The 24,016-nt window shown below is 51.1% G+C and overlaps 2 protein-coding genes across 3 annotated transcripts; one reads left to right on the forward strand and one right to left on the reverse strand.

The window, feature by feature from the left end:
• Nucleotides 1-6,091: 6,091 nt before the first annotated feature.
• Pex6 (peroxisomal biogenesis factor 6) lies at nt 6,092-18,927 on the forward strand. Of its 2 annotated transcripts, none has more exons than XM_041656374.1 (17): nt 6,092-7,022; nt 8,634-8,797; nt 9,174-9,257; nt 14,195-14,297; nt 14,371-14,504; nt 14,988-15,099; nt 15,457-15,665; nt 15,984-16,179; nt 16,370-16,446; nt 16,693-16,825; nt 16,898-17,103; nt 17,228-17,289; nt 17,466-17,574; nt 17,828-17,944; nt 18,068-18,145; nt 18,255-18,394; nt 18,569-18,927. In XM_041656374.1, the coding sequence occupies exons 1-17, from the start codon at nt 6,141-6,143 to the stop codon at nt 18,703-18,705; spliced, it is 2,943 nt and encodes a 980-aa protein (XP_041512308.1). In that variant the 5' UTR covers nt 6,092-6,140; the 3' UTR covers nt 18,706-18,927. The 2 variants fall into 2 exon arrangements, with proteins under 2 accessions (XP_041512308.1, XP_041512309.1); XM_041656375.1 differs by having other exon boundaries at nt 6,093-6,365.
• Nucleotides 18,928-19,061: 134 nt separating this feature from the next.
• On the reverse strand, nt 19,062-23,132 carry Gnmt (glycine N-methyltransferase). The gene is made up of 6 exons (XM_041656098.1): nt 22,895-23,132; nt 20,525-20,652; nt 20,005-20,115; nt 19,680-19,822; nt 19,465-19,586; nt 19,062-19,376 (listed from the first exon to the last, which is right to left on the reverse strand). Exons 1-6 carry the CDS (start codon nt 23,098-23,100, stop codon nt 19,205-19,207), a joined length of 882 nt encoding a protein of 293 aa, XP_041512032.1. The 5' UTR covers nt 23,101-23,132; the 3' UTR covers nt 19,062-19,204.
• Nucleotides 23,133-24,016: the final 884 nt, after the last annotated feature.

Genomic DNA, 24,016 nt, shown 5'->3' on the forward strand with positions numbered 1-24,016 from the left:
GAGTTCGAGACCAGCCTGGTCTACAGAGTTAGTTCCAGGACAGGCTCCGAAGCCACAGAGAAACCCTGTCTCATAAAACCAACCAAACAAACAAAAAAACCCTCAAGGAGTAAAAAGTTAAAAATAAGCCTGTAGCTACTTGTCCCGAATGTAAGAGGCCTTGGATTCCCGCGCAGCACAAATAACCAACTAAAAGAATAAGTAGCCAATGACCCCTACATAAAGAGCAGTAGCCGTAAGAATTGGACAGATGGAGGCTAGAGAGATGGCTCAATGCTTAAAAGCACTTGGTGTTCTTCCAGAGGACCTGAGTCCAGTTCCCAGCACCCATATTAGTTGGCTCACAACTGCCTTTAACTCCAGCTCGAGGGGATCTGATATCCTCTTCTAGACTCTGTAGGTACCTGCACACTTACACACACAGACACACACACATACACACGTATGTGTGATGCATGCATGCACGCACACACACATACACATAATTTAAAATTCTTTAAACAGACCGGGAAAGATCGGCTAGAGACATGGTTGGTGGTTAAGAGTACTTCCAGAGAACCTGATTTAGGTTCCAGAACCCACATCAGTTGGTTCACGAAGGCCTGTACTCCAGCTCCAGAGGATCTGACGCCCTCTTCTGGCTCCCATGAGCACCTGCACATAGGTTGCATACACTCACATGAACACATTTTAAACAAAAATTTTGAAAACAAATGAAAATGAGGTGATGGGCTCAGGAGATGTGTACAGTCAACAAGATTTGGTGAGTCACTGGATGGGGGGGCGATGGTACAAGAGAAAGGATAACTTTCCTGAGTGATGAAAGATGGCCAGAGGAATCATAATGGTGTCATAATGACAGAGGCAGACAGAGTGTGCTAAATACTGAATAGTAACACCTTGATTTTGCAATTTGGAGGTGTCTGGTGATCTTTGCCTGAGAAGTTTATAGTGGGTTGAGGAGTGAGCTTGAGGGAAGGACAGCAAGTGGGATCCTGGCTCTCATACACAAACGGCTTTTCGCTTTACCACTAACAATGAGTTCAAGGCAACACACAGTGACCTGCCTTTCTACTATTATCTGCAGGGGGAGCATCCTGGGACAGAAAGATGGTTATTTGTATCTGGAGTGTAACTGAAGCAGGGCAACAAATCTCCTTGTCCATACCCAAAGCCTCAAGATGCACCGTAGTCCTGAGGCATAGAGCTTACCTGTAACTATGTATCCTCTTTAAACCTACAGTCCTTGGTTTCTCTAGGAAGCAAGGGACAGAGACATACAGTTAGGCTGAAAATGAAATTTTCCATCTGTGTGAATCCCAGTCCCTAGCGTCTTTTTATAGCTCTTGCTACAGGGTCTTGCTATGCATCTCAGGCTGGCCTTAAACTTGAATTCTCTTTCCTCAGCCTCCAAAGTGCTGAGTTTACCAATGAGCAGCACCATATGCAGTCTTTAGTAATGAGGCAACCAGGCTTGCTTTCCATCCCGCCCAGCTCCTGGCTAGCTTATGCCCCAAAATAACAACACACAAATTGTATTCATTTAAACACTGCCTGGCCCATTAGTTCTATCCTCTTATTGGCTAATTCTCACATCTTGCTTAACCCATTTCTAATAATCTGTGTGGCACCACGAAGTGGTGGCTTACCAGGAAAGATTCAGCATGTCTGACCTGGTGGCAGGCTTCATTGCATCTCTGACCCAGAGAGAAGAGGCATGGCCATTGTCTCACTTCCCTCTTCCTCCCAGCATTCTGTTCTGTCTTCTCCACCCACCTAAGGGCTGGCCTATCAAATGGCCAAGGCAGTTTCTTTATTAACCAATAAAATCAACACAAAACAAAATACCCTCCCACATCAGCAGTCCTAATACCCTTTTTCATGCTGTTTTGCAATTTGAAATGAGGGACTGGAATTGCAGCTCAGTGGTATAGTACTTGCCAAACATGTGTGAGGCCCTGGGTTTAAGCCCCATGTGTAGGTAAGCAACAATTTACCATGCATGATGGTGCACAACTATGAGTCTCCTACTCAAGAGGCTGAGGAGGGATTACCATGAGTTCAAGGCCATCCAGGGATATATGGTAAAACTCTGTCTCCTGTCTCAAAACATAAGGAAAAGGCTGGGCATGGTGGAAAATGCTTTTTTTTTTTGTGGTTTTTTTCGAGACAGGGTTTCTTTGTAGCTTTGGAGCCTGTCCTGGAACTAGCTCTTGTAGACGAGGCTGCCCTCAAACTCACAGAGACCCGCCTGCCTCTACTTCCCTAGTGCTGGGATTAAAAGCCTGAGCCACCACTGCCTGGTGAAGCATGCCTTTAATCCCAGCACTCAGGAGGCAGAGGTAGGCAGGTCTCTGTGATCGAAGCCAGCCTGATCTACAGATTGAGTTCTAGCCAGAGCTGTTACAGAGAGAAACCCTGTCGCTAAAAACCAAAAGAAAAACAATTAAAGGAAATTCAGGCATGGTAGAGCATAATTCCAGTCCTTGAGAGGTGGATGAGGAAGGATCATACACAGTGAGCTCAACACCAGCCCTCAGGAACAGAGAAAGAAGAGCTGTGAAGCAGAGGAGCTCCAACTCCTCTCTACCTAGCTGAGACAAGGTGTTAGAGACGGGTTCCAAACTAGTTTGTATTATGCTAAATAAACCTTGCTTATTACAGTCTGGGCATAAAGAAAAAGAAAAAGATGGGGGGGGGGGCTGGAGAGATGGCTCAGAGGTTAAGAGCATTGCCTGCTCTTCCAAAGGTCCTGAGTTCAATTCCCAGCAACCACATGGTGGCTCACAACCATCAGTAATGGGGTCTGGTGCCCTCTTCTGGCCTGTGGGCATACACACAGACAGAATATTGTATACATAATAAATAAATAAATATTAAAAAATATAAAGAAAAAGATGGGGAAGTAATTTTCATCACTAGCGCTTGCAGCAAAAGCATGAGAACCTGAGTTCAGTATTCAAGAGGTCACCCCAGCATCCACTTAAAAACCCTGGGATTTGGTGTCACCCATTAGTAATCCCTGCAATGACAGGGTAGAGACAGAGGATTCCTCTGGTTTGCTGCTCAACCAGGCAAGCAAAATCATTTAGCTCTAGGTACAGTGAGAAACCCTGTCTCGAAAAAATATTGTAGAAAGCAATTTCAGAAGATACTTGTGTTCCATAACAGTTTCCTCCTAATGCCAGGAGGTGGTGGCACACACCTTTAATCCCAGCACTCGGGAGGCAGTGGCAGGCGGATCTCTGTGAGTTCGAGGCCAGCCTGGTCTACAAGAGCTAGTTCCAGGACAGGCTTCAAAGCAACACAGAAAAACCCTGTCTCAAAAACCAAAAACCAAACCAAAACAAAACAAAAACAGTTTCCTCCCAAAATAAAACATCCCATCCTGACCTGGCAGTGGTGCCCCATGTCTCTGATCCCAGCACTTGGGAGGCAGAGGCAGGTGGATCTCTGTGAGCTCAAGGGCAACCTGGTCTACAGAGCAAGGTCCAGCTAGTCAGCGTTACATGAAAAAAAAACTGTCTCGAAAACAAACAAAACAAAATTTTTCATCCTGTAGGAAGCTCTGTAAACAGGAAAGTAAACAACTCAAAACAGCTTCAGGAATTCCCTGAAACTGATCAGATTCACTAGGCCCCTCCCTGCCAAAGCAAGGCACAAAATCTGGGCGACCCTCTCAGAACTGAAGCCAAGTTGCAAAGACGACTCTCAGACCTGATCAACTGCCTGGAAAAGAATCACAAACCAGCCAAGCAACCTCAAAGAGGTTAGGACCAACTGAGGCATCCGGAAAGGACATTCCCCCACTTCACCGTTGAGCTGCCTGCATGCTGTGCAGTGTGCTCCAGGTTCCCAGTTCTTGAGTGAGCTTTGGTGATGCAGCTGTCTTTAAGTCATTTCCGCTCATGTAAGTAACCCCTCACTAACACTTCTGTAAGCGACTACAGTAAAGCTTATTGGTTCACCAAGCTGGCGTTTGTTGGTGTCTGTGCCTTGGTCTGTTGGGGGATCCCTATATGGCATGAGAAGACGTGTGTTGTGTCTCCCCAGGAAAAGTTTTGTCACACAGCCTGATCTTAACACTTGGCCTCCACATGAATGTTCACATATGTGCATATGTAAGATTACACACGAACACATGCACATACAAAAAAGAGAATGGGCAATTCCATTTGAGACAAGTTCTCATGTATCCTAGGGCAGCTCACCTACCGCTGTTACCGCTACCTGTCAAATGCTAGGAAGACAGGAGTATACTGTCAATCCTGGTTCCAAACCTAGGAAGACAGGACTGTACAGTCAGACCCTGTTCCAAACCCAGGAAGACAGCAGTATACTGTAAATCCTGGTTCCAAACCTAGGAAGACAGGAGTGTACTGTCAGACCCAGGTCCAAACTCAGGAAGACAGGAGTATACTGTCAATCCTCGTTCCAAACCTAGGAAGACAGGAGTGTACTGTCAGACCTGGGTCCAACCCAGGAAGACAGGAGTGTACTGTCAGACCCGGTTCCAAACCTAGGAAGACAGGAGAAAACTGTCAATCCTGGTTACAAACCTAGGAAGACAGGAGTGTACCGACAGACCCGGGTCCAAGCCCAAGGCCTCCCCATTGCCAAATAAGCACTCCACCGACTGAGTTACACCCCCAGTCCAATTTCAATTTATGAACTAAGGTATTTCCAGGAACTATAATTAGAAATCTAAGTATTTTCTCATCTTTTTTTTAAAAATATTTGTTTATTTATTATGTATACAATATTCTGTCTGTATGCCTGAAGGCCAGAAGAGGGCGCCAGACCTCTTTACAGATGGTTATGAGCCACCATGTGGTTGCTGGGGATTGAACTCAGGACCTTTGGAAGAGCAGGCAATGCTCTTAACCACTGAGCCATCTCTCCAGCCCGTATTTTCTCATCTTTCTGGGGATAAAGACATCTTAATATATGTAATTCTAATACTCAGCCTTCAGGTGTCTGACATTCTGATTTTTCGAGAATGTATACTGTATAAAACAGAAGACTATCTCAAGAAGCTCAACTGTAAAGAAAGGGAGAGAATCCGACAGTAGCTGGAAGACAAGATTCAGAAAAAGGAAATGGCCACCATCCAAAAGATTGATTAAATATATTTGTTTGTTTTTTCAAGACAGGGTTTCTCTGTGTAACAGTCCTAGCTGTCCTGGAACTAGCTTTGTAGACCAGGCTGGCCTCAAACTCACAGAGATCCTCCTGCCTCAGCTTCACAAGTGCTGGGATTAAGGCGTGCACCACCACCTTAATATCTAATTAATAGCTTGTAACTGTTAATTAGAAATATGACCTATCACTGAATATAATGGAGCAGTAGCATGAAGACAGAGATGAAATCTAAGTAACAGTACAGCTGTTGCCTCAGGTCCCATCACAGAAGCCTCCGACCCTTTCCTTTTGCCTTCCCTCCTCTGCGGAAGAAACAGAGTGAGTCTCCGAGGGTTAGTAGGACAGAGAGAGCAGCGGGTCGGAGGGCAAGGGTGAACTGCTCAATCTTAAAGTTTGGTGGGAGCAGAACAGTGAACAGGAAGGACCCACGCCGCTGGAACGTGGGGGGCTCTGTCTGTGTCAGCTGTGTGGGGACAGATGTGGCAGCACCAAATCACATGCAGTAATTCAGTCAGCAGCCACTACATAACTGCATACGTAGAAGTACAAGCATGTTTGGGACCGTTTTATAATCCTGCCACTCCCTCTTACAACGTTCCTCGCAACCCTCAAGCCTCAATGCCTACAGCTGAGTGGGACAAATTAAGATTTCCTCAGAAAAAAAAAAACAAAAACGGGACTCCTTCCACTTTTCACACCAGTTACTCTTGATCAGTAAAATACTGAGTGCGTGTTACAGGGCATGCTAACTGAGAGGGCGTTAGCTCCCCTACCGAAAAGCAAAAGCAAATTCTCCTAAATGCAGATTCAAAGGACGCATGCGTAGGCGATTACGGAGGCGGGCGGTGGAACCAGCCGGCTCACAGTCCATCTTCCCAGGGGCCGACTCAGTCATCGACGCCCCGCCCACTTTCCTGCCGGAAGCGGAAACACCCCTCGTGCCCGGGAGTTTTCCGGTCGCCAGTTCCGGAAGTGGAGGCGCTCACTTCTCAGTGGCCATGGCGCTAGCTGTCTTACGCGTCCTGGAGCCCTTCCCGACTGAGACGCCACCGTTGTCGGTGCTGTTGCCGCCCGGGGGCCCGTGGTCTGCGACAGGGCTGGGCCTGGTGCTGGCGTTGCGGCCGGCGAGCGAAAGTCCTGCGGGGCCCGCGCTGCTCGTTGCGGCCCTGGAAGCTCCAGGCCCCCAGAACGAGCAGCGCGGGCCCGGGCCTCCGCAGCTGCTGGTGAGCCATGCGTTGCTGCGGCTCCTGGCGCTAGGCCCCGGGGCGCGAGTGCGAGCGCGGCCTGTGCGGCGGCCTCCAGCGCTAGGCTGGGCGCTGCTCGGCACGTCTCCCGGACCTGGGCTTGGGCCTCGGGTCGGACCGCTGCTGGTGCGCCGCGGGGAGATCCTGTCCGTGCCCGGTTCGCGAGTGCTGGAGACGCGGCCGGCCTTGCAAGGGCTGCTGGGCCCAGGGACGCGGCTGGCAGTAACTGAGCTCCGCGGGCGAGCCAAACTGGGCACTGAGAGCAGTGACCACAGCCATCCTCCACCCCCGCCCGTGGTATCCTCTTTTGCCGTTTCCCACGCAGTCCGGCAACTTAAAGGAGTTTTGGGAGGGACTGGAGACGCACTGGGTGTGAGCCGAAGCTGTCTCCGGGGTCTCGGGCTCTTCCAGGGCGAATGGGTATGGGTGGCCCGGGTCGGAGAGTTACCAAACCTTTCCCAGCCGCACTTGGCTAAAGTACAGGTCCTAGAACCTCGCTGGGACCTGTCCGAGAGACTGGGACCCAGCTCTGGGCAGCTGGGAGAGCCACTTGCTGACCAACTGGTGTTTGTGCCGCCTACTCTGGCTTTTAATCTCGGCTGTGACCCCCTGGAAGTGGGAGAGCTCAGAATTCAGGTCAGGAGTGCTTCCTTTTCCTCTGCTCCCTTACCTGCCTTAACTGAAGTGGAAGGCTAGCTGTAGAATTTAGGCCCCCTGTGCCTTAGTCCTAGACTTCGCACATACAGTCTCTTGGCCTTGTTTACACATTCTGTATTATCATACTGTGTCTCCCCAGCGTAGTGGTTCATGGGAAGAGCTGTCATGTGTTTAGGTGAAAGGTGAGGTTCACTGCCAAGTACCAGATGTGCATACACTTGCTTACACTAATCGGTAACTGGGTTGCTACGTTAGGACGGTGCCTTGGTACCTTCGCCTTATGCTTTTCCTTGACTTCCTATTCTAACTGTCTGATAAAATTTTACCTAAAAATGAAAACCTAAATCCTTTTATGATCTCGGTGCCATAGCTTTAACATCATTTCTTTCCCCCTCTAGCCGTTTGAGTCTTTGTTAGGATATTTATCTTATGCTTTTTATGATTACATAATCCGTCCTCAATCACATTGTAAATTCCTTGAAAGGGTTCTTTGTTATCTTTGGTATCTGGTATTTAATATCTTATTAAATATATTTAAGAGATTTTTTTGAAGTGTTTTGGTTTCTGCCTTTACTTTTAAAAATACAGTTGTGCTTGGGAGCGGGGCACAATACAGTTTAGTTTCTAAGCATAAGTATACTTGAAATTAGTTAACTAGCTAAAACAACACCAGTTCCTGAGTTGGTTTAACTCCTCTCAGGTGCCCAGTGGTTATGTAGAAACAGCACACGTCCATCAGTGTAGAAACTTGTGAGTAGATATTGTGAGATGGGGCTAGGGTGTGGCTCAGTGAAAGAGCACTTGTGTAGCCCCTGAGGAGTTCTGGATCTATTCCTAGCACCCCAGCACACCAACCCAACAAGTCCCCTCAGAAGTCCCTCTGTGAGTAAGTGGGTGGTGGGTTCCTTCTGACTGAAGAAACAGCTGAAACAGCCCTCTAGCTTGGTAAGGCTGTATCTAAAGCTGGCTGTGGTGGCTCATATCCATAGTCCGAAAACTGAGAAGCTGAGGCAGGAAAATCGCTGAGTTGATGGTCAACCTGAGCTGTGGAAAGAGAGAACAAAACCATATCCTTTTCCCATAGCCAGAATCATATCTCCTCAAAGAACGCTTAGTACCAATTCCAGCAGCTTCCTAGTGGCATTCAAAGAGCTTGTTGGGGCAGGGCATGGTGATGCTTGCCTGTAATCCCAACACTTGGGAGGGAGAGGCAGGAGGACTAAATTCAAGAGCTCCCCCACCAACAGGTACCACAGGCTCCTTGAAACCCTGTCTCAAAAACAAACAGGACTCACAGGAATGCATTTCTTTGCCCTCACTGGCTTTGGGCTAAGTGACAGGTTTCAAAGAAAGGCCCAGAAAGTCTCTCTTTATAGATAACTTTTTGGAACCAGAATCATGAAGAGTAAACATGGCTTCTTAGTACACATTAGAAGGAGAACTTTAGGTTTTCTAAGGACAACAGAGATATGCAGTTTGGCGACATCTGGATGCTAGGCTTGATATTGTAAACACAAAAGTCAGATGTAGACACTGGCTGCTAAGGGTGAAACCTTGGAGGTTGTAAGGTGGTAATTGTCTTTCCATCAGAGATACTCAGAAGGCTCCAACAGTCCTGAAGACAGAGGAAGCTGTTCACTGCTGGCTGAGCCTCCGTTTGCTAGAGAGTTACACATTGAAATTGTGTCCTCACCTCACTACAGCGCTAGTGGGAACTATGACCGCGTTCTTTACCGGCACTTTCGCACACCCAGGTTAGCCTCTTCTCACCTTGTGCCTCTCCTCCCATCCTGTTCCTCAGGTCCAGGTACCCCAGGGCTACCGGCTTTAACTGCATCATAACCAGCCACTACTGTGTCAGAGAGCCTTGGAATGGCCATGAGCTGCCTTGAACACTAAGAAAATAGGACTGTTTGGTCAAGAACACTCCAAAAGAACCAGGCGCACTTTCCATCTCTAGTCTCTGACCCCATTTCTAGTTCACCATCATTTCCCCAACTCAATTTAAGTCTTAATTGTTCCCAAGATAACTGGAAGCTTTGGTCTTATTGGGAATAGGCCCAGGTGTGTCAGGTACGGTCCTGACACACCCACCATGAGCTGACTGAGGCCACTGATGTGTTGTTGCAGGGTGGTCCAGGAAGGGGATGTTCTGTGTGTACCAACAGCTGGGCAAGTGGAGACTCTGGAAGGACGCCTGGAGAAACTGCCCAGGTACACACCTGCCTCCTCATCTGTAGTCCAGAGTCGTAAGCCAAGTGCAGTCAGTGCACAGTCTGCCCAATCTGTATGGAATACAGCTTTTGTGCTAAAGGATGTTTGTTCCTGCTGGAGAGAGGGAAAAAACTCTGGTTCCCAAGTGGACATGACCAAAGACAGGTTAAGAATCACTGCCTAGGGCTGGGGTGAAGTACTTGCCTAGCATGTGTGTGTGTGTGGATGTATGATTCCTAGCACGCACACGTGCGTGCACACACACACCGAATGAACAACACTTTAGTGGAGCTGGAGCTGCATTAAGTGTGGAGTACTTGCCTGGCTTGACTGGAGGATCGGGGTTCAATCCCCAGCACATACAAGTTGGTGATGGTGGTGCACATCTGTGCTTGTAACACTTGAAAGATGGAGGTAGGAAGGTCATGAGTTCAAGGCCAGCCAGGGTCTCATGAAACTCTTCATGGGGAAAAGAATAGAGAGGACTATAGCCTTCTATAAAGGGAAGAAAATGTGATTGTACCACAGGCCTAGTCCTCTATCTTTTCTAGACTTGTTTCCCATTTCCTGTAGTGTTTTTTTTTTTTTGTTTTTTTTTTTTTTATAGTTTCTCGAGACAGGGTTTCTCTGTGCTTTGGAGCCTGTCCTGGAGCTAGCTCTGTAGACCAGGCTGGTCTCGAGCTTCCTGTAGTGTTTTTTTCCCTCATGTTTATCATGTGGTGTGTGTGTGTCAGAGTCTGAGCACATGCGTGTGCACTCATGGTTTCATGCACATGGGTGCCACAGTGCACGTATGGAGGTCAGAGGACTACTCTCAGGAGAAGGATCTCACCTTTGACCTTACAGGGTTTGGGAATAGAACTTAGGTTATCAGGTTTGGGCGCCAGTGCCTTTATTTGCTGACCTATCTTGTTACCCTTCCCTGCTTTTTGTTGTTTTTAGGTTTATTTAAAAGACTTATTAAGTCAAAGAAAATCCTCGAGAGTGCCAGAGACTCTAAGGGAGGACGACTCCCCTCGTGTTTTCATAGGGAGCACGGATAGGCTAGCCCAACTTTAACAACGATCATTCACAACTTTTAGGTTTTCTACCTCATGCCCTATGCCAAGAGATAGACACCCTGCCTGCCAGGAAAGCCTGGCTCGTCTTTGTCAGCATCCAGAGCTTGATTCTTGGTGCCTGGTGCGCCCTGTGATAGTAACCCTAGTCCACATCAGGCGCCTGGCATCTAGGCTGCTACTTAGCAGTCTCTCCTGCCTCTGGCTCTCTTGTCTAACAAATGCCTAAGAGCCAGTGCTCTGTGTGTGGTGTTGGGGTTGTTGTTAGTGGTGGTGATGAGAGTTTATCTGTGTAGCTTTGACTGTCTTGGAACCTGCTCTGTAGGCCAAGCTGGCCTTGAACTCACAGTGGTGGTGTATTTTTGAGTCAAGGCCTTACTCTGTAGCTCAGAGTAGCCTCAGACTACTATGCAATCCAGAATGACCTTGAACTTGTAGTAGTTCTCCAGACCCCAATCCTGAGTACTAGGATTACGATGCCCGATTTAGCTGTTTTGTTTTGAGACAGGATCTCACTGTGTATCTCTGGCTGGCCTGGAACTCACAGATACTACCCGCCTCTACCTCCCAAATTCTGGGATTAAAGGCATGTACCATCACGCCCAGTTTGACTTGGATTTTTTTTTTTGACTTGGATTATTTTTTGATAAAGGGTTTCATGTAGTCCAGGCTAATCTCAAAATCTACATGTGAATGATGGCCTTGAACTTCTGATCTTCCTGCTTCTGCTTCCTGACTCCCAGTTTCTGTGGTGCTTTCAAACAGACCCAGGGCTTCATGCTAGCTGCTAGCCACACTCAGCCTCTTCCCAGTTAGTGACTCGAATTCCTCTGATTCACAGTAACACTGGTTAGGCTAGGCAAGCATTCCACCAACTAAACTCGCAGCCCTGACTTAGTTTCTGTAGAACTGAAGCCCACCTATACTTCATACTGTCAAAGGAAGCAGGGGGTGGGATATCCTGAGGCACACCAAGAGGTCAACCTCTGGACTGCCGCTGACCCAGCTCTAGAAATCTGCCTGGCTTCTGGGTGCTGAGTGCAGAGCTCTTCATGAGCAGAGCTCAAAGAAAGAAAGGTTGGGACAGGAAGCAGGTGAGTGCAAGGGCACCGGGGGGAAACCCAGGGAACTCCTTGGATTCCCTAGAAAGGAACCCCGTCATTGATGGGCCTTCTTCAGCTTTCCTGTGCTGGGCTTCAACCAGAGCTACCTGGGAGTTAGCAGTTCCACTGCCCCCCAAGCCCCTGCTCCCTGGTGTTTGGGGACACAACCCAGCATTCCCTCAGAGATGCTCTGGTAGTCTAGATCCCTGAAGTGGAGCACCACCCTTCCAAGCACCCCCAATGCCATCCCCCATTGCTTCCCTGTGCACTGCTTCAGGATGTACTGATGAGATTTCTGGTGTGACAGAGGTGTGAGGCTGTACACTCAGCTACAGTAGGCATGGTTTTCTGAACTAGAACTCTGCTCAGACACTGAACTTCCACCTTCATGCACCAAGCTCTAGGTTGGATACACAGCACATACTTTCCCTCATGTTTTTGTTTTGAACACAGCTTCTGCCAACCATAATGCTTAGAGAAAATGTATTTGTATTGGGTATGTGTTTGTGAGCATGGGTGTGGAGGTGCGCGTGTGTGGAGGTGCGTGTGTGTGGAGGCCCCGAGGTCAGCATCAAGTGTCTTCAATTCCTCTCCATCTTATATCTTGAGACAGGGTCTCTCTGTACTGGGAACTCCATTTAGGCTAGTCTGGTCTGTCTAACCAGCTTGCCCTGGAGTCCCTGTCTCCTTGTCCTGTGCTTGCTGGGGTTATGGGCAGGTGGCTGTACCCACCTGTCTCTTCTGTGTTCTAGGACTCTGGACTCTGGCTGTGATTTTGGTAGTCCTTCACCAGCTGAGCCATCTCCCTTTATAACACACACCTCTGCTTTAAAGCACTCCCTCCCACTCACCTTTGCTGCCAGAGTGGGCAACCTGGCAACAATATGACATTTTGAGTAAAGGGGTTTTCATCGTGAAGGGTCTCAGAGGGGTCTAGAGTATAATTGTTCCTGGTGTCTCACTGCCTAAGAAGTAAAGGGAGGAGTATTTAACCATGTCTCTGTCTGGGAGACTGACTTACTAGCTGCACTTACCCTCTTCCCTGTTAGTAGCATAAGTACCTCTGATTCCCAGTGACCCTAGGTGTGGCTGCTTAGCCCTGGTTATGCCTTCAGAATGCATAAAATACGGGTGCCCAACACACCTAGACCCACTGGACTGAAATCAGGATGAGCCTGTGCTTCGTGGTCTTGTTCTTTCAGAGGATGAAGTAATAGTTTTAACTGCATTTAATTATTATTATTTTTTTTTTTTTTGGATTTTCGAGACAGGGTTTCTCCGTAGCTTTTGGTTCCTGTCCTGAAACTAGCTCTTGTAGACCAGGCTGGCCTCGAACTCACAGAGATCCGCCTGCCTCTGCCTCCCGAGTGCTGGGATTAAAGACTTGCGCCACCACCGCCCGGCTCTGCATTTAATTATTTATAAAATGTGTGTTTGGGAGCTTATGGAGGTCAGAGGACAACTTGTAGGAGTCAGTTCTTTCCTGCCATGGACGTGCCGAAGTGAACTTGGTCAGGCTCGGTTGTAAGTGCCTTGGTTTGCCAAGCTATCTGGGACAGAGACGGAGAGTTGTGATTCTGAGATAGGAAGACCTGAACTACAACTTAGCAGCCTCTTATGCGTTTTGGGAGTGGAGGAGTTTGAGAAAGGGTCTCTCTACGTAGCCTTAGCTGTCCTGGAACTTGCTGTGTAAACCAGGCTGGCCTCGGACTCACAGAGATCCACCTGCCTCTGCCCCCAGAGTGCTGAAATTAAGGGCGTACGCCACCAGTTGAGGCCTTTCTTACTCTTTTAAAGTGTACGATTCAGCTTATCATAGTGGCATATACCAATTATTCTACCTACTTGAAGAGACTCAGACAGAAAGTCACTTGAGATTATGAATTTGAGGCCATTCTAGAAAACACAGAAAGATCTCTTTCAAAACAAATGTATAACTCGATGGTTCTTGTTGTAGCTACAAAATTGTGCAAACAATTCTAATTCTTGGACTTTGCTAACCACACAAACTGCCCACTGGTCATCATTCTGTTTCTTTCCCTGTCCCCAGATCTGGCGGTCCCCAGCCTGTCAAAGGAACTCAGAGTACATGAACATTATTCACTTCTACAGCTTCACAGATGATTCCAGAGTAGAGAATCACTTGTCTCATATAGCGCAGCCTGCCTGTCTCAGGACTAGAGTTACATGGCACCATTAAGGAATCTAACTTCAATTAGCATTTGTTGAATTACTGAATCAAAACCAGGGATACTTCTGTCTGAGATCCAGACCCTGGCGCAGAGGTATAGGAGAGAGACTGTTCTGAAGCGAGGGAATGTGGCCGTAGGTTGCAGTGCTTAGTGATGGTGGCTTCACCTTTCAGAGTGGGTGGCTAGGACGTGTGCCTGGAGCTGATGGCTGTAATGGGTGCAGACAGGTAAACACAGCTGCCCTCAGATGTGCTATGGTCCAGTCAGAGAGAGAGGACCACCTGCTTTCATCCTCCTCCGGCCCCCACCGGTCAGCATCAGGGTACCTACCTGTGCTGCTCCTCAGTCCTTTATTTATTTATTTATTTATTTTTGGTTTTTCGAGACAGGGTTTCTCTGTGGTTTTGGAGCCTGTCCTGGAACTAGCTCTTGTAGACCAGGCTGGTCTCGAACTCACAGAGATCCACCTGCCTCTGCCTCCCAAGTGCTGGGATTTCCTCAGTCCTTTATGAGAAAGCCACTTGCTCTTGCAGAGAGGCAGATGTGGACTCAAGGTCTTGGTTCCTTGGCCCTATTTCTTACAGGTGGCGGGAGGTGTTTTTTAAAGTGAAGAAAACAGTTGGGGAAGCCCCAGATGGACCAGCCAGTGCCTTCCTGGCGGATACCACCCACACCTCTTTATACATGGTACGGCATCGGGTGGGAGAGGCTGGCCAAGGGGGAGGAGCGCTGAAGCACCGTGGGCTTCTACCTTTCGCAGGCAGGTTCTACCCTGAGTCGTGTTCCGCTGCTGCTTTCGGGAAAGTCCACTCCCTGGGACAGCTTGTCTCCTCCAGGCCTAGAAGCCCTGGTAAAGGAGCTCTGCGCTGTCCTGAAGCCTCGCCTGCAGCCTGGGTGAGTGAGGTGTAAACCCAGGCTGTGAGAAGGGCCTGCTCAGAGAGCATCCCTGTGGGGCAGCATCCGGGGAAATAACTCCCGGTAGATAACCACGGAGTTGGAGGCCACAGCCAGGACACCTAATCCAGGCCACCAGCAGACTCCCAGGCGGCTCTCTCAGAGTCTGCTTTTCTGCTTGGGGAGCTCATGATCCATCCTGGCCTTTACCAATCCGTCCCCAAAGAACACCCTGTTCTGTTCCAGTGACCCAAGTCTAAACTCCAAGTCCTCCCTGTGCTCTGCAGACCAGTGTATGTGGCCGCAAAGTGTGCTCGGTGCTTCTGCATGAGCACCAGAGATGACTTCAGAGTGGAGACAACCTTAAAGGGGGTCAGGGAGGCACAGGGAAAAACAGTACTTTTGAAGTCCAAGGATCTTTGTGTCGCTGGGGTCTTAACATTTGGCAGAAGGTGGGGGACAGTGTATATTCCTTAATTGCAGAGGAACCTTGCTCACAGGAGCCAGCTGTGTGCTTCTTCGAGGCCCCCCAGGCAGCGGGAAGACCACAGCAGTCAAGGCTGCATGTAATCGCCTTGGACTCCATTTACTGAAGGTGAGGGCCTCTGGAGAGAACCCTGACCACTTTCCCTCAGCCCAGACTCTGGCGCTCGCGCTCTCTCTCTCTCTCTCTCTCTCTCTGTATTCCCTCGTACCATCTAGCAGTCCTACCCCATGAGCCCATTAGTCTGGGCTGGCATATCACCCATGATGCTCAGCTACTCAGACGGCCTCTCCAGGCTGCCCATCCCAAGATGAATGGACAGGGTGAACAAAAGCAAGAGCTGGCTAGTGTCCCTCCTTCTCTCCCATCCCTGCTCTCCACAGAAGAGATGGTCTGCTTCTGACTCCCCACCTCTTTGCCCTGGTCATGCCTCCGCCTTCTCACAGACCCATCTGTTGTCTTCCACAGGTGCCCTGCTGCAGCCTCTGTGCAGACAGTAGTGGGGCTGTGGAGACAAAGCTGCAGGCCGCCTTCTCCAGGGCCCACCGCTGCAGGCCTGCTGTCCTGTTGCTAACAGCCGTGGACCTTCTGGGCTGGGACCGTGACGGGCTGGACGAGGATGCCCGCGTGGTGGCCACACTGAGTCACCTCCTCCTTGATGAGGACCCTCCCAGCAGGTATTTATAGAGGGAGCCCCTTCTAAGTCTTTTCAGCCCTTTATCCCTCATTTCCTCACCCCTGCGGGCTTCTCAAATCTCACCTGCCTGTCCCAAGGCTGAATTCTTGGAGTCTCCAGAGGTAGGAGGTGCAGTTTAGCATTTTGGAGGAAATCCTAGGTTGAAGCCCTTGTCCTCAGTGAGCTCCCCCTTCATGATGTCCTCACAGCTTGTACTGGGACTTTGGATGGCACTTAACACCGATCCTGACCCTCAACCATCCCATCCCTTGAGAGCTGCCAACCATGTTCTCACACCATGGTGCCCATTCCTCTGCAGCTGCCCTCCTCTGATGGTGGTGGCCACCACAAGCCGTGCACAGGACCTGCCCACGGATGTGCACACAGCATTTCCCCATGAGCTGGAGGTGCCAGTGCTATCCGAGGAGCAGCGGCTCAATGTCCTGCAGGCCCTCACTGGCCACCTTCCCTTGGGCCAGGAGGTGAACCTGCCGCAGCTGGCACGGCGCTGTGCGGTGAGTGTCTCCTCAAGTGCCTTGACTCTGGGAGATCATAGTTTCATTGTCACACGTAGAACTTTGGTCCTGCGTGAGGTGGTATCCTGTGAGACAGGAAACCACCAAAACCTCTGCTCAGCTGGAGTCCGGACCCCACGGGCTCTGCCTGCTGCGCCATGCCCATGTGTCCTTTTGTATAATTCCGTAGGGCTTTGTGGTAGGGGACCTCTATGCCCTTCTGACCCACACCAGCCGGGTAGCCTGCGCCAGGATCAGAGCCTCAGGGTAAGAGAAACTCACCACAGGGCAAGGTGACTGGGGAGGTGGGGAGAAGGCAGTGGGACCTGCAGAGAGCTGGTCTTGTCTCATCCTCTTGTTCTCTCTGTTTTGTGACAGTCTTAATCCATAGCCCCGTTAGCCTGGTCCTTTTTATTTGTTTTGTTTTGTTTTTTTGTTTTTAAGCCTTGGCCGCCTTGGAACTCACTGTGCTGTCTTACAGGAGTAAGTCCAGCCCCACGTTTCTCTTTGTAGTTTGGCAGGTGGCCTGAGTGAGGAGGATGAGGAGGAGCTGTGTGCGGCTGGTTTTCCCCTGCTGGCTGAGGACTTTGGGCAGGCCTTAGACCAACTGCAAACTGCTCACTCCCAAGCTGTGGGCGCACCCACGGTGAGAACCAGGTCCTTAAGGTGGGGCAGGCGCTGCCTTCCTGCGCACTCCCTGGACTCCTCTGTCTCCTAGATCCCTTCGGTGTCCTGGCACGATGTGGGTGGGCTGCAGGATGTGAAGAAGGAGATCCTGGAAACCATCCAGCTCCCTCTAGAACACCCTGAACTGTTAAGCCTGGGCCTGAGGCGATCGGGCCTTCTGCTGCATGGGCCTCCGGGCACAGGCAAGACCCTCCTGGCCAAGGCAGTGGCCACCGAGTGCAGCCTCACCTTCCTCAGGTGGGCAGGACTTGGGGAAATGTGGGGGTTGGGCTGTAGCAGGTTTGGGGGGAGGCAGGGAGGAGAGGACAGCTGTATGCACTACACACGTCTGGTTGTCTCACTCACCCATTCTGTTGCTCAGTGTGAAGGGACCAGAGCTCATCAACATGTATGTGGGCCAAAGTGAGGAGAATGTGCGGGAAGGTGAGTGAGCGGGGAGAGGAGCCTCGGTCCTTCTCCACCTTCCTCCCCCAACTGCTGCTGGGCAGCCCCACTGGGCAGCTGCCTGAGCTGACCTGTCAGCCCCACCTCCCGTCCTTTGTCCTTCTCCCCTGGCTGCAAGCTCCCCGACACCACTCTCCCGGGAGCCTCTTTCTCAGTGTTTGCCAGGGCCAGGGCCGCCGCTCCGTGCATCATCTTCTTTGATGAACTAGACTCCTTAGCTCCAAGCCGGGGGCGCAGCGGAGATTCTGGAGGCGTGATGGACAGGTCAGGGGTTCAGAGTGGGAGTGGAGTCTGGGGTCCCGCATGGGAGGGATGTGAAATTAGTCCTCAGATTGGGGGTCTGTCTGCCCTTCCAATCTGGACAACATAGAGTTGTGGGCGGAGCTCTGTGGAGAGCTGCCTATGTTGAGCCGCACATGTGCAGAACTCAGGGAGGACCTGGCTGAAGTAGCCTTCAAAGAGAAGCGCTGGAGGCCGGAAGGCAGACCAGGGACTCTGCTTTGCTCACTCCCTTCAGAGTGGTGTCTCAGCTCTTGGCTGAGCTGGATGGACTTCACAGTACTGGGGACGTGTTTGTGATTGGAGCCACCAACAGACCAGACCTCTTGGATCCCGCCCTTCTGCGGCCTGGCAGGTAGATATCCCGGCCCTCTCTCTCCAGCCAGACCCATTTGGGCTTGTTTCTTGACCTTTCTTCTGTATGTTTGTCACCTCTCATGGCTGGCAGCCCTGACACTCTGTTTCTGTCTCTTGGAAGATTCGACAAGCTGGTGTTTGTAGGGGCAAGTGAGGACCGCACTTCCCAGCTGCGTGTTTTGACTGCCATCACACGCAAGTACGCCTTGTCAAAGGGCTGGGGCCTGGGGTGGCTGGTGTGCCAGTCAGTGTGGCTTTGGACGGGGGAGGTGACGCCAGATTTAACATTTCTGGTATGTGTGTAACAGGTTCAAGCTGGAGGCCTCTGTGAGCCTGGCGAGTGTACTGGACTGCTGCCCGCCCCAGCTGACGGGTGCAGACCTCTATGCCCTCTGCTCCGATGCCATGACAGCTGCCCTCAAACGCAGGGTTCAAGACCTAGAGGAAGGTGAGCCCACTCGCCAGCCCCAGGTAGGAACCCAAAAGCTAGTGGGAGACAGGCCTGGCCCTGAATTTCAGAGGGACAGCTGAGCAGGAAGGTACCTCCACGGGGCTCTCCTTCCTAGGCCTCGGTTCTTCAGCTAGGGCGGGCCCTGGCCTTACTCTTCCTTGTCACCCTCAGGGCTAGAGCTGGGGAGTTCAGCACTGCTGCTCACCATGGAGGACCTGTTGCAGGCCGCAGCCAGGCTGCAGCCCTCAGTCAGTGAGCAGGAGCTGCTCCGGTACAAGCGCATTCAGCGCAAGTTTGCGGCCTGCTAGGAGCTGCCTGCCATCTTTGTCTGCATCTTCCCACATGGCTGAAGGTACCTGCTGCCATGTCACCTGAAGGCTGCCGTCCTCCAGGAGATCCCTTGTGAGCCATGGTGGAAGGCCCTTGTGTTCAAGAGGGGAGCCAGGCCTAGCAGCCTTGGAGCTTGGCAGCCTGGGGATCTGTGTTGAGGCACCAGTTCTGTGACAGAAAATAAAGTCTATACTGCCCCCTGCTGGTGTTGTGAGAGGTTGCGGTGCAAAGGGCAAGATTATGGGAGGGGTGAGGTCTAGGGCAGGGGAGGGGGGACGGACACCATGAGAGTGGTTTTTTTTTACTTCTGAAAGAAACACAAGGCACGGGAAAGTTGAGAAAGGCACAGACTATATTGCTGACTCCCGTTTGCCTGACCCACATTCCTGCACCCAGATGCAGTATCTGTGTTAGGTGGTGGTCTTGGGGTGGGGACACGTTCCCTGGGCTGGGGACTTATAGGAGCCAGAGCCACATTCAGTTGGTCTTCTTGAGCACGTGGATGAAATAGCAGGGAATGTAGGCCTGGCCAGGCTTGTAAGGCTTGAAGTCGCCTAGGACGCTGTGTTGGCACTTGCCCCCGAAGGCTGCTTGGAGCAACTCCGTGAAGGACGCCAAACAGTGTGGGTAGTAGGAGAGCCGGAACTTACTGCAACAGGGCCCCCAGCCAAGCATGAGGGCTGCTGGCCCAGTCCTCCCCACCACCATCACCTCACTGCTGCCAAACCATGCCATACCTGTAGCCAGGAGAGCCATCTCTGCCAGAGCCTGGCACCTGCACTGTGTAGTCCAGGGTTACCATGTGGGCTTTGTTGTTCACTGCCAACACTGATGTCGTGATGTCCTTGGTGAGGTCACTCTGTAAGCAGTGGCAGCAGTTCCTTTAGCTTCCCTAAGCCACCGTGGGCTTCTGGCCTCCCAGCTCACACCTCCCACTTGGGGCTGTCCCAACCTTATAGTAGATGTTCTTCCCCGGGGGCGCGCAGCCTGTGCTGAGGATGTGGTCGTAGTTGCGGTGATCGATGACCAGCAGGCCCCCAGGCCGCACCATGCTTGCGATGTTCTTCAGCGCCAGCCGGTGCTCACTCTGGTCACCTGTGTGTGCCAGGCAGGGCCACAGACACCATCTGCTTGGGCCTCCAGCACCACTCTCCCGCCCAAGTACCAGCATTAAGGAAGAGAGGCAAAAGGCAAGTCTGCGTCGTCAAGGCAACCAATCAGCCATCATCAGAAGTGGGGGAGCTCAAGACAAAAGCCACACAAGGCCACAAGCTCACCTTTGCAGTCTGGCAAGTGAGCAAAACTGTTCCCGAGGCAGATGACAGCATCGAAGCCATCTCCTGCTGGCACATCTTTGTCCAGAGTCAACCAGTTGGCTTCTTCAATGACTGGAGGCCAGGGGAGGAGTACAGGGTCAGTGGCTTCACAATATGACAGCAGCCACCTCCACCCAGGGACACATGGGATTGGTTAAGGACAAGGAGAGTGGTGCAGGAGAGAGCCACTGTTGGAAAAGCCAGCTCTCTTAGGGGCTCTGACAGGGAGGAGAGATGCTGCTGCAGCTCTGCAGAGCCCAGGTACTGGCGTGCACCACTAGTTCCTATGGATGGGAAGCCGAGAATCATTTGACCCTGGCCTAGGCGAAGCAGGCAGCGTGGGAAGACATAAAAATGCTGACAGGATAGCTCAGTGGTCAGTGTCTGCTTAGCATGCCAAGTTCAACCCCTGGCACCAAAAGCACAACCAGCTCATCCTTTTTTTTTTCTTTAAGCTTATTTATTTACTTGTGTTGCCTACCCCACTTGTCGAAGGCTGGCTCCTGCCTCCGGTTCCAGCGCTCCTTAAGGGCATATTTCAGCATCTTGTCACTGGCGTCCACACTTGTCACGCTAAAGCCCTCTTCCACCAGCATAATAGAGTCCACTCTGGGGAGGTCAGAGATGAGGAGCTGCTAGAGAAGTTAGCAGCCTGGGGGGGAGGGGGAAGTCCAAGGAGGAGCCGTGCTCGGAGCGATTCTCCAAATCTCTCACTCCATGGTCCACTGCTCTGCTTCCTCTCTGGTCACTTCCACTGCCCTCCTCAGATGACCCCATGACTATTATTTCTCTTATTTATTTATTTATTTATTTGGGACAGGACTTCACTATGTAACCCTGGCTGTCCTGGAACTCACTCTGTAGACCAGGCTGACTTTGAACTCACAGAGATCCGTTTGCCTCTGCACCCCAAGTGCTGGATTTAAAGGCGAGCACCACCACCATTGGAGATGAATATATTCCTTATCACCAGATAGCAAAGAGATTTTTTGTTTGTTTGTTTTTTGTTTTTCAAGACAGGGTTTCTCTGTGGCTTTGGAGCCTGTCCTGGAACTAGCTCTGTAGACCAGGCTGGTCTCGAACTCACAGAGATCCGCCTGCCTCTGCCTCCCGAGTGCTGGGATTAAAGGCGTGCGCCACCATCGCCTGGCTTGCAAAGAGATTTTTTAAAAAGATTTTTAGCCAGGTTTCCATAGTAAGTTCCAGGATAACCAGGCCTACAAAGAGAGACTCTGCCTCAAAAAAAATTTAAAAATTTTAACTTTATGTGTTTTGTCTGAACGTGTATATCATATGCATGTCTGGTGTCTGCAGAAGCCAGAGGATGGGCACCAAAGCTTGGGCATAAGTTCTCTTACTAAACCGTCTCTCCAGCCCCTCTTATTAGAGATGGGGTCTCATATTGTAGCCAGGGTGGCCTGGAATGCACCTATGTAGGCCTCCCTGAGTGCTTTTTTTTTTTTTTTTTTTTTTTGGTTTTTCTTTCTGTTCTTTTTTTTTTTTAATATTTATTTATTTATTATTTATACAGTATTCTGTCTGCTTGTATGCCTGCAGGCCAGAAGAGGGCACCAGACCTCATTACAGATGGTTGTGAGCCATCATGTGGTTGCTAGGAATTGAACTCAGGACCTTTGGAAGAGCAGGCAGTGCTCTTAACTGCTGAGCCATCTCTCCAGCCCCCTTTTTTGGTTTTTCGAGATAGGGTTTCTCTGTGGCTTTGGAGCTTGTCCTGGAACTAGCTCTGTAGACCAAGCTGGTCTCGAACTCACAGAGATCCACCTGCCTCTGCCTCCCGAGTGCTGGGATTAAAGGCCTGCGCCACCACCGCCCGGCGCAGCAATACTTTTTAAATTTAAATTTAGACACCCCACCCCCCAAGACAGGATTTCTCTGTGTTGTATCTCTGGCTCTGAGTTGCTGTCCTGGAATTTGCTCTGTAGACCAGGCTGACCTCAAACTCGCAGAGATCCACCTGCCTCTGCCTCCAGAGTGCTGGGATTAAAGGCTGGAGCTACTGCCTGGCTTCAATTTTAATTATGTTAGCCTGTGTGCGTGTTGAGTGCAGTGCCCTCCAAGGTCAGAAGAGGACATTTAATTCTTCTGGAATGGAGTTGCCCGCTATTGGGAACCACCTGATGCAGGCGAGGAACCGAACACCTGGCTTGGCTTCGCAAAAGTAGTGGGCGCTCCTAGTCGCTGAGTAGTTTTCACCGGGACAGTGGGAGCCAGGCACTCTACAGATGCCTGTTTGAGAACTAGGCATACCGAGACTCCTGGAAATGAAGTAACTTATCGAGAGGAGGCGGTGTGTGTCCTGCCCTGAGCTGGAATTTGGACCAGACACTAACTGTCCTGGTCTGTGTTTGCGCCACCAAATGCTGGCCTTTACTTCTCGGGAATGAGTCTCCTTGGTACCAATTGGACAAAATCACTACTTACCTCATGGGTTTTTGTTACGATTTGAAACACATGTACCCAAACTCTTGGCACAGCACTTGGCTGTGCAAACAAGGCACAAATGTTCTGTTCACACTGCCCGAGGGAGGCTGTCACAGGAGGAACAACCTTAGGGCCAAGGATTCAGCTTGACTCCAAGTCCCGGCTTTTGTTCTGTCCCAGGAACCCTTCTCTGCTCACACCCTCGCCCTGGGCCTAGTCTTCTCCGCCCCCTCCCCGCACTGTCTGGTAGGTGCTCTCACCATGCCCATTCCACCCCATGGGCAGGGGACTCCGGACTCGCCAGTGCTGCCCTCCAGACTCCAGCCCGCAAAGGCTGCCCCCACTGGCCTTCCTGCGGTACAGCAGTCCTGGCCCTGGCCAAGCCAGGACTCAGCTCGTTTGGACTCACCCTGTGCCACAGGCCACGTCCAGCACCCGATGGCAACCATGCTGGCGCAGCAGCCCAAGCAGCCAGGTCTTGTACTCTGCGGTGCGGCTGCGGGTGTCCCCGATGTACAGCTGCCACACACGTGCGGCCTCCCCGTCCGCATACTGGTCCGGGAGCCCTTCTGCCGCCACCCCCAGGGAGCGGGTACGGTAAATGCTGTCCACCATCCTGACCTGCGCCTGGCTCTCAGGCCTCGAGCTTGGTTCTTATAGCCCTTAGGCAGGGCAGCCCTACCTGGCCAATGGCAGGTGAGAGCGGGGACACGCCCCTGCTGGGCCCTGAGCCCTGGGACCTGAGCCAGGCTGCCTCCGCAATGGGGATGGCTCAGCCAGGCAATCCTGGACCTGGTTTTTCCCCTAGTAATACATGGAACGCAGCTCAGCGGCCAAGAGCTAGGAGGAGCCGAGAGAGGGTAGATCAATGAGAGCCCACTCCATCCCTACCCAAGTGGGAAAGGGAAGAAGCCCTTGGAATCCGGGCAAAGCAGAATTAGATCTCGTCCAGTACAGAAGGGTATCCCATTACTGTACACTGAAGGACCACCGCCCTGAAAAAGGGTCACTTTGTCAGCGTGATGGGAAAAGTCTCTGGGAGAGATGCCGATCTACCCATTCAAGTGCAAGAGCCGAGTCCACGCGAAAGTATGTGTGTGTCTCTTACGTGACAGCATCAGGTCCCATTCTGTTCTCGGGCTAGGGGCCTCCTAAGGTAGTCTGGTCCTTCCAATCCCTGAGCTATACCGAGCGCTCTCCTAAATGCTGGGTGCGGTGAGGTTGAGATGGAAAGATCATTTATGTGCAGGAGCTGGAGGCCAACCTGGGGATGTACGTAAGACACACATCCGCTTCCATGGGGTGCCTTCAGGGAGAGACGCTAGGGTACCAGGAGGGGAGGTGCCTGGTGCCCTGGCTCTAACTAGCTTCCCTTCACAATATAGGGGTGATTGGATTCATCTACCACATTCTAGGCCAGCCAGGTATCCTAGACTTCTCTCTCAAGGACAAGATCCCAGCAGGACTAAAGTAAATTCTGAAAGATGTGTCAACAGACTCAGAGGTGGAGAAAGACCCTCCCACAAGCCCA

The sequence above is a fragment of the Microtus oregoni genome, unplaced genomic scaffold (assembly GCF_018167655.1).
Source record: "Microtus oregoni isolate MIOR12 unplaced genomic scaffold, Mior012 000007F_ref0000211, whole genome shotgun sequence".
In the NCBI taxonomy this organism is placed as follows: Eukaryota; Metazoa; Chordata; class Mammalia; order Rodentia; family Cricetidae; genus Microtus; species Microtus oregoni.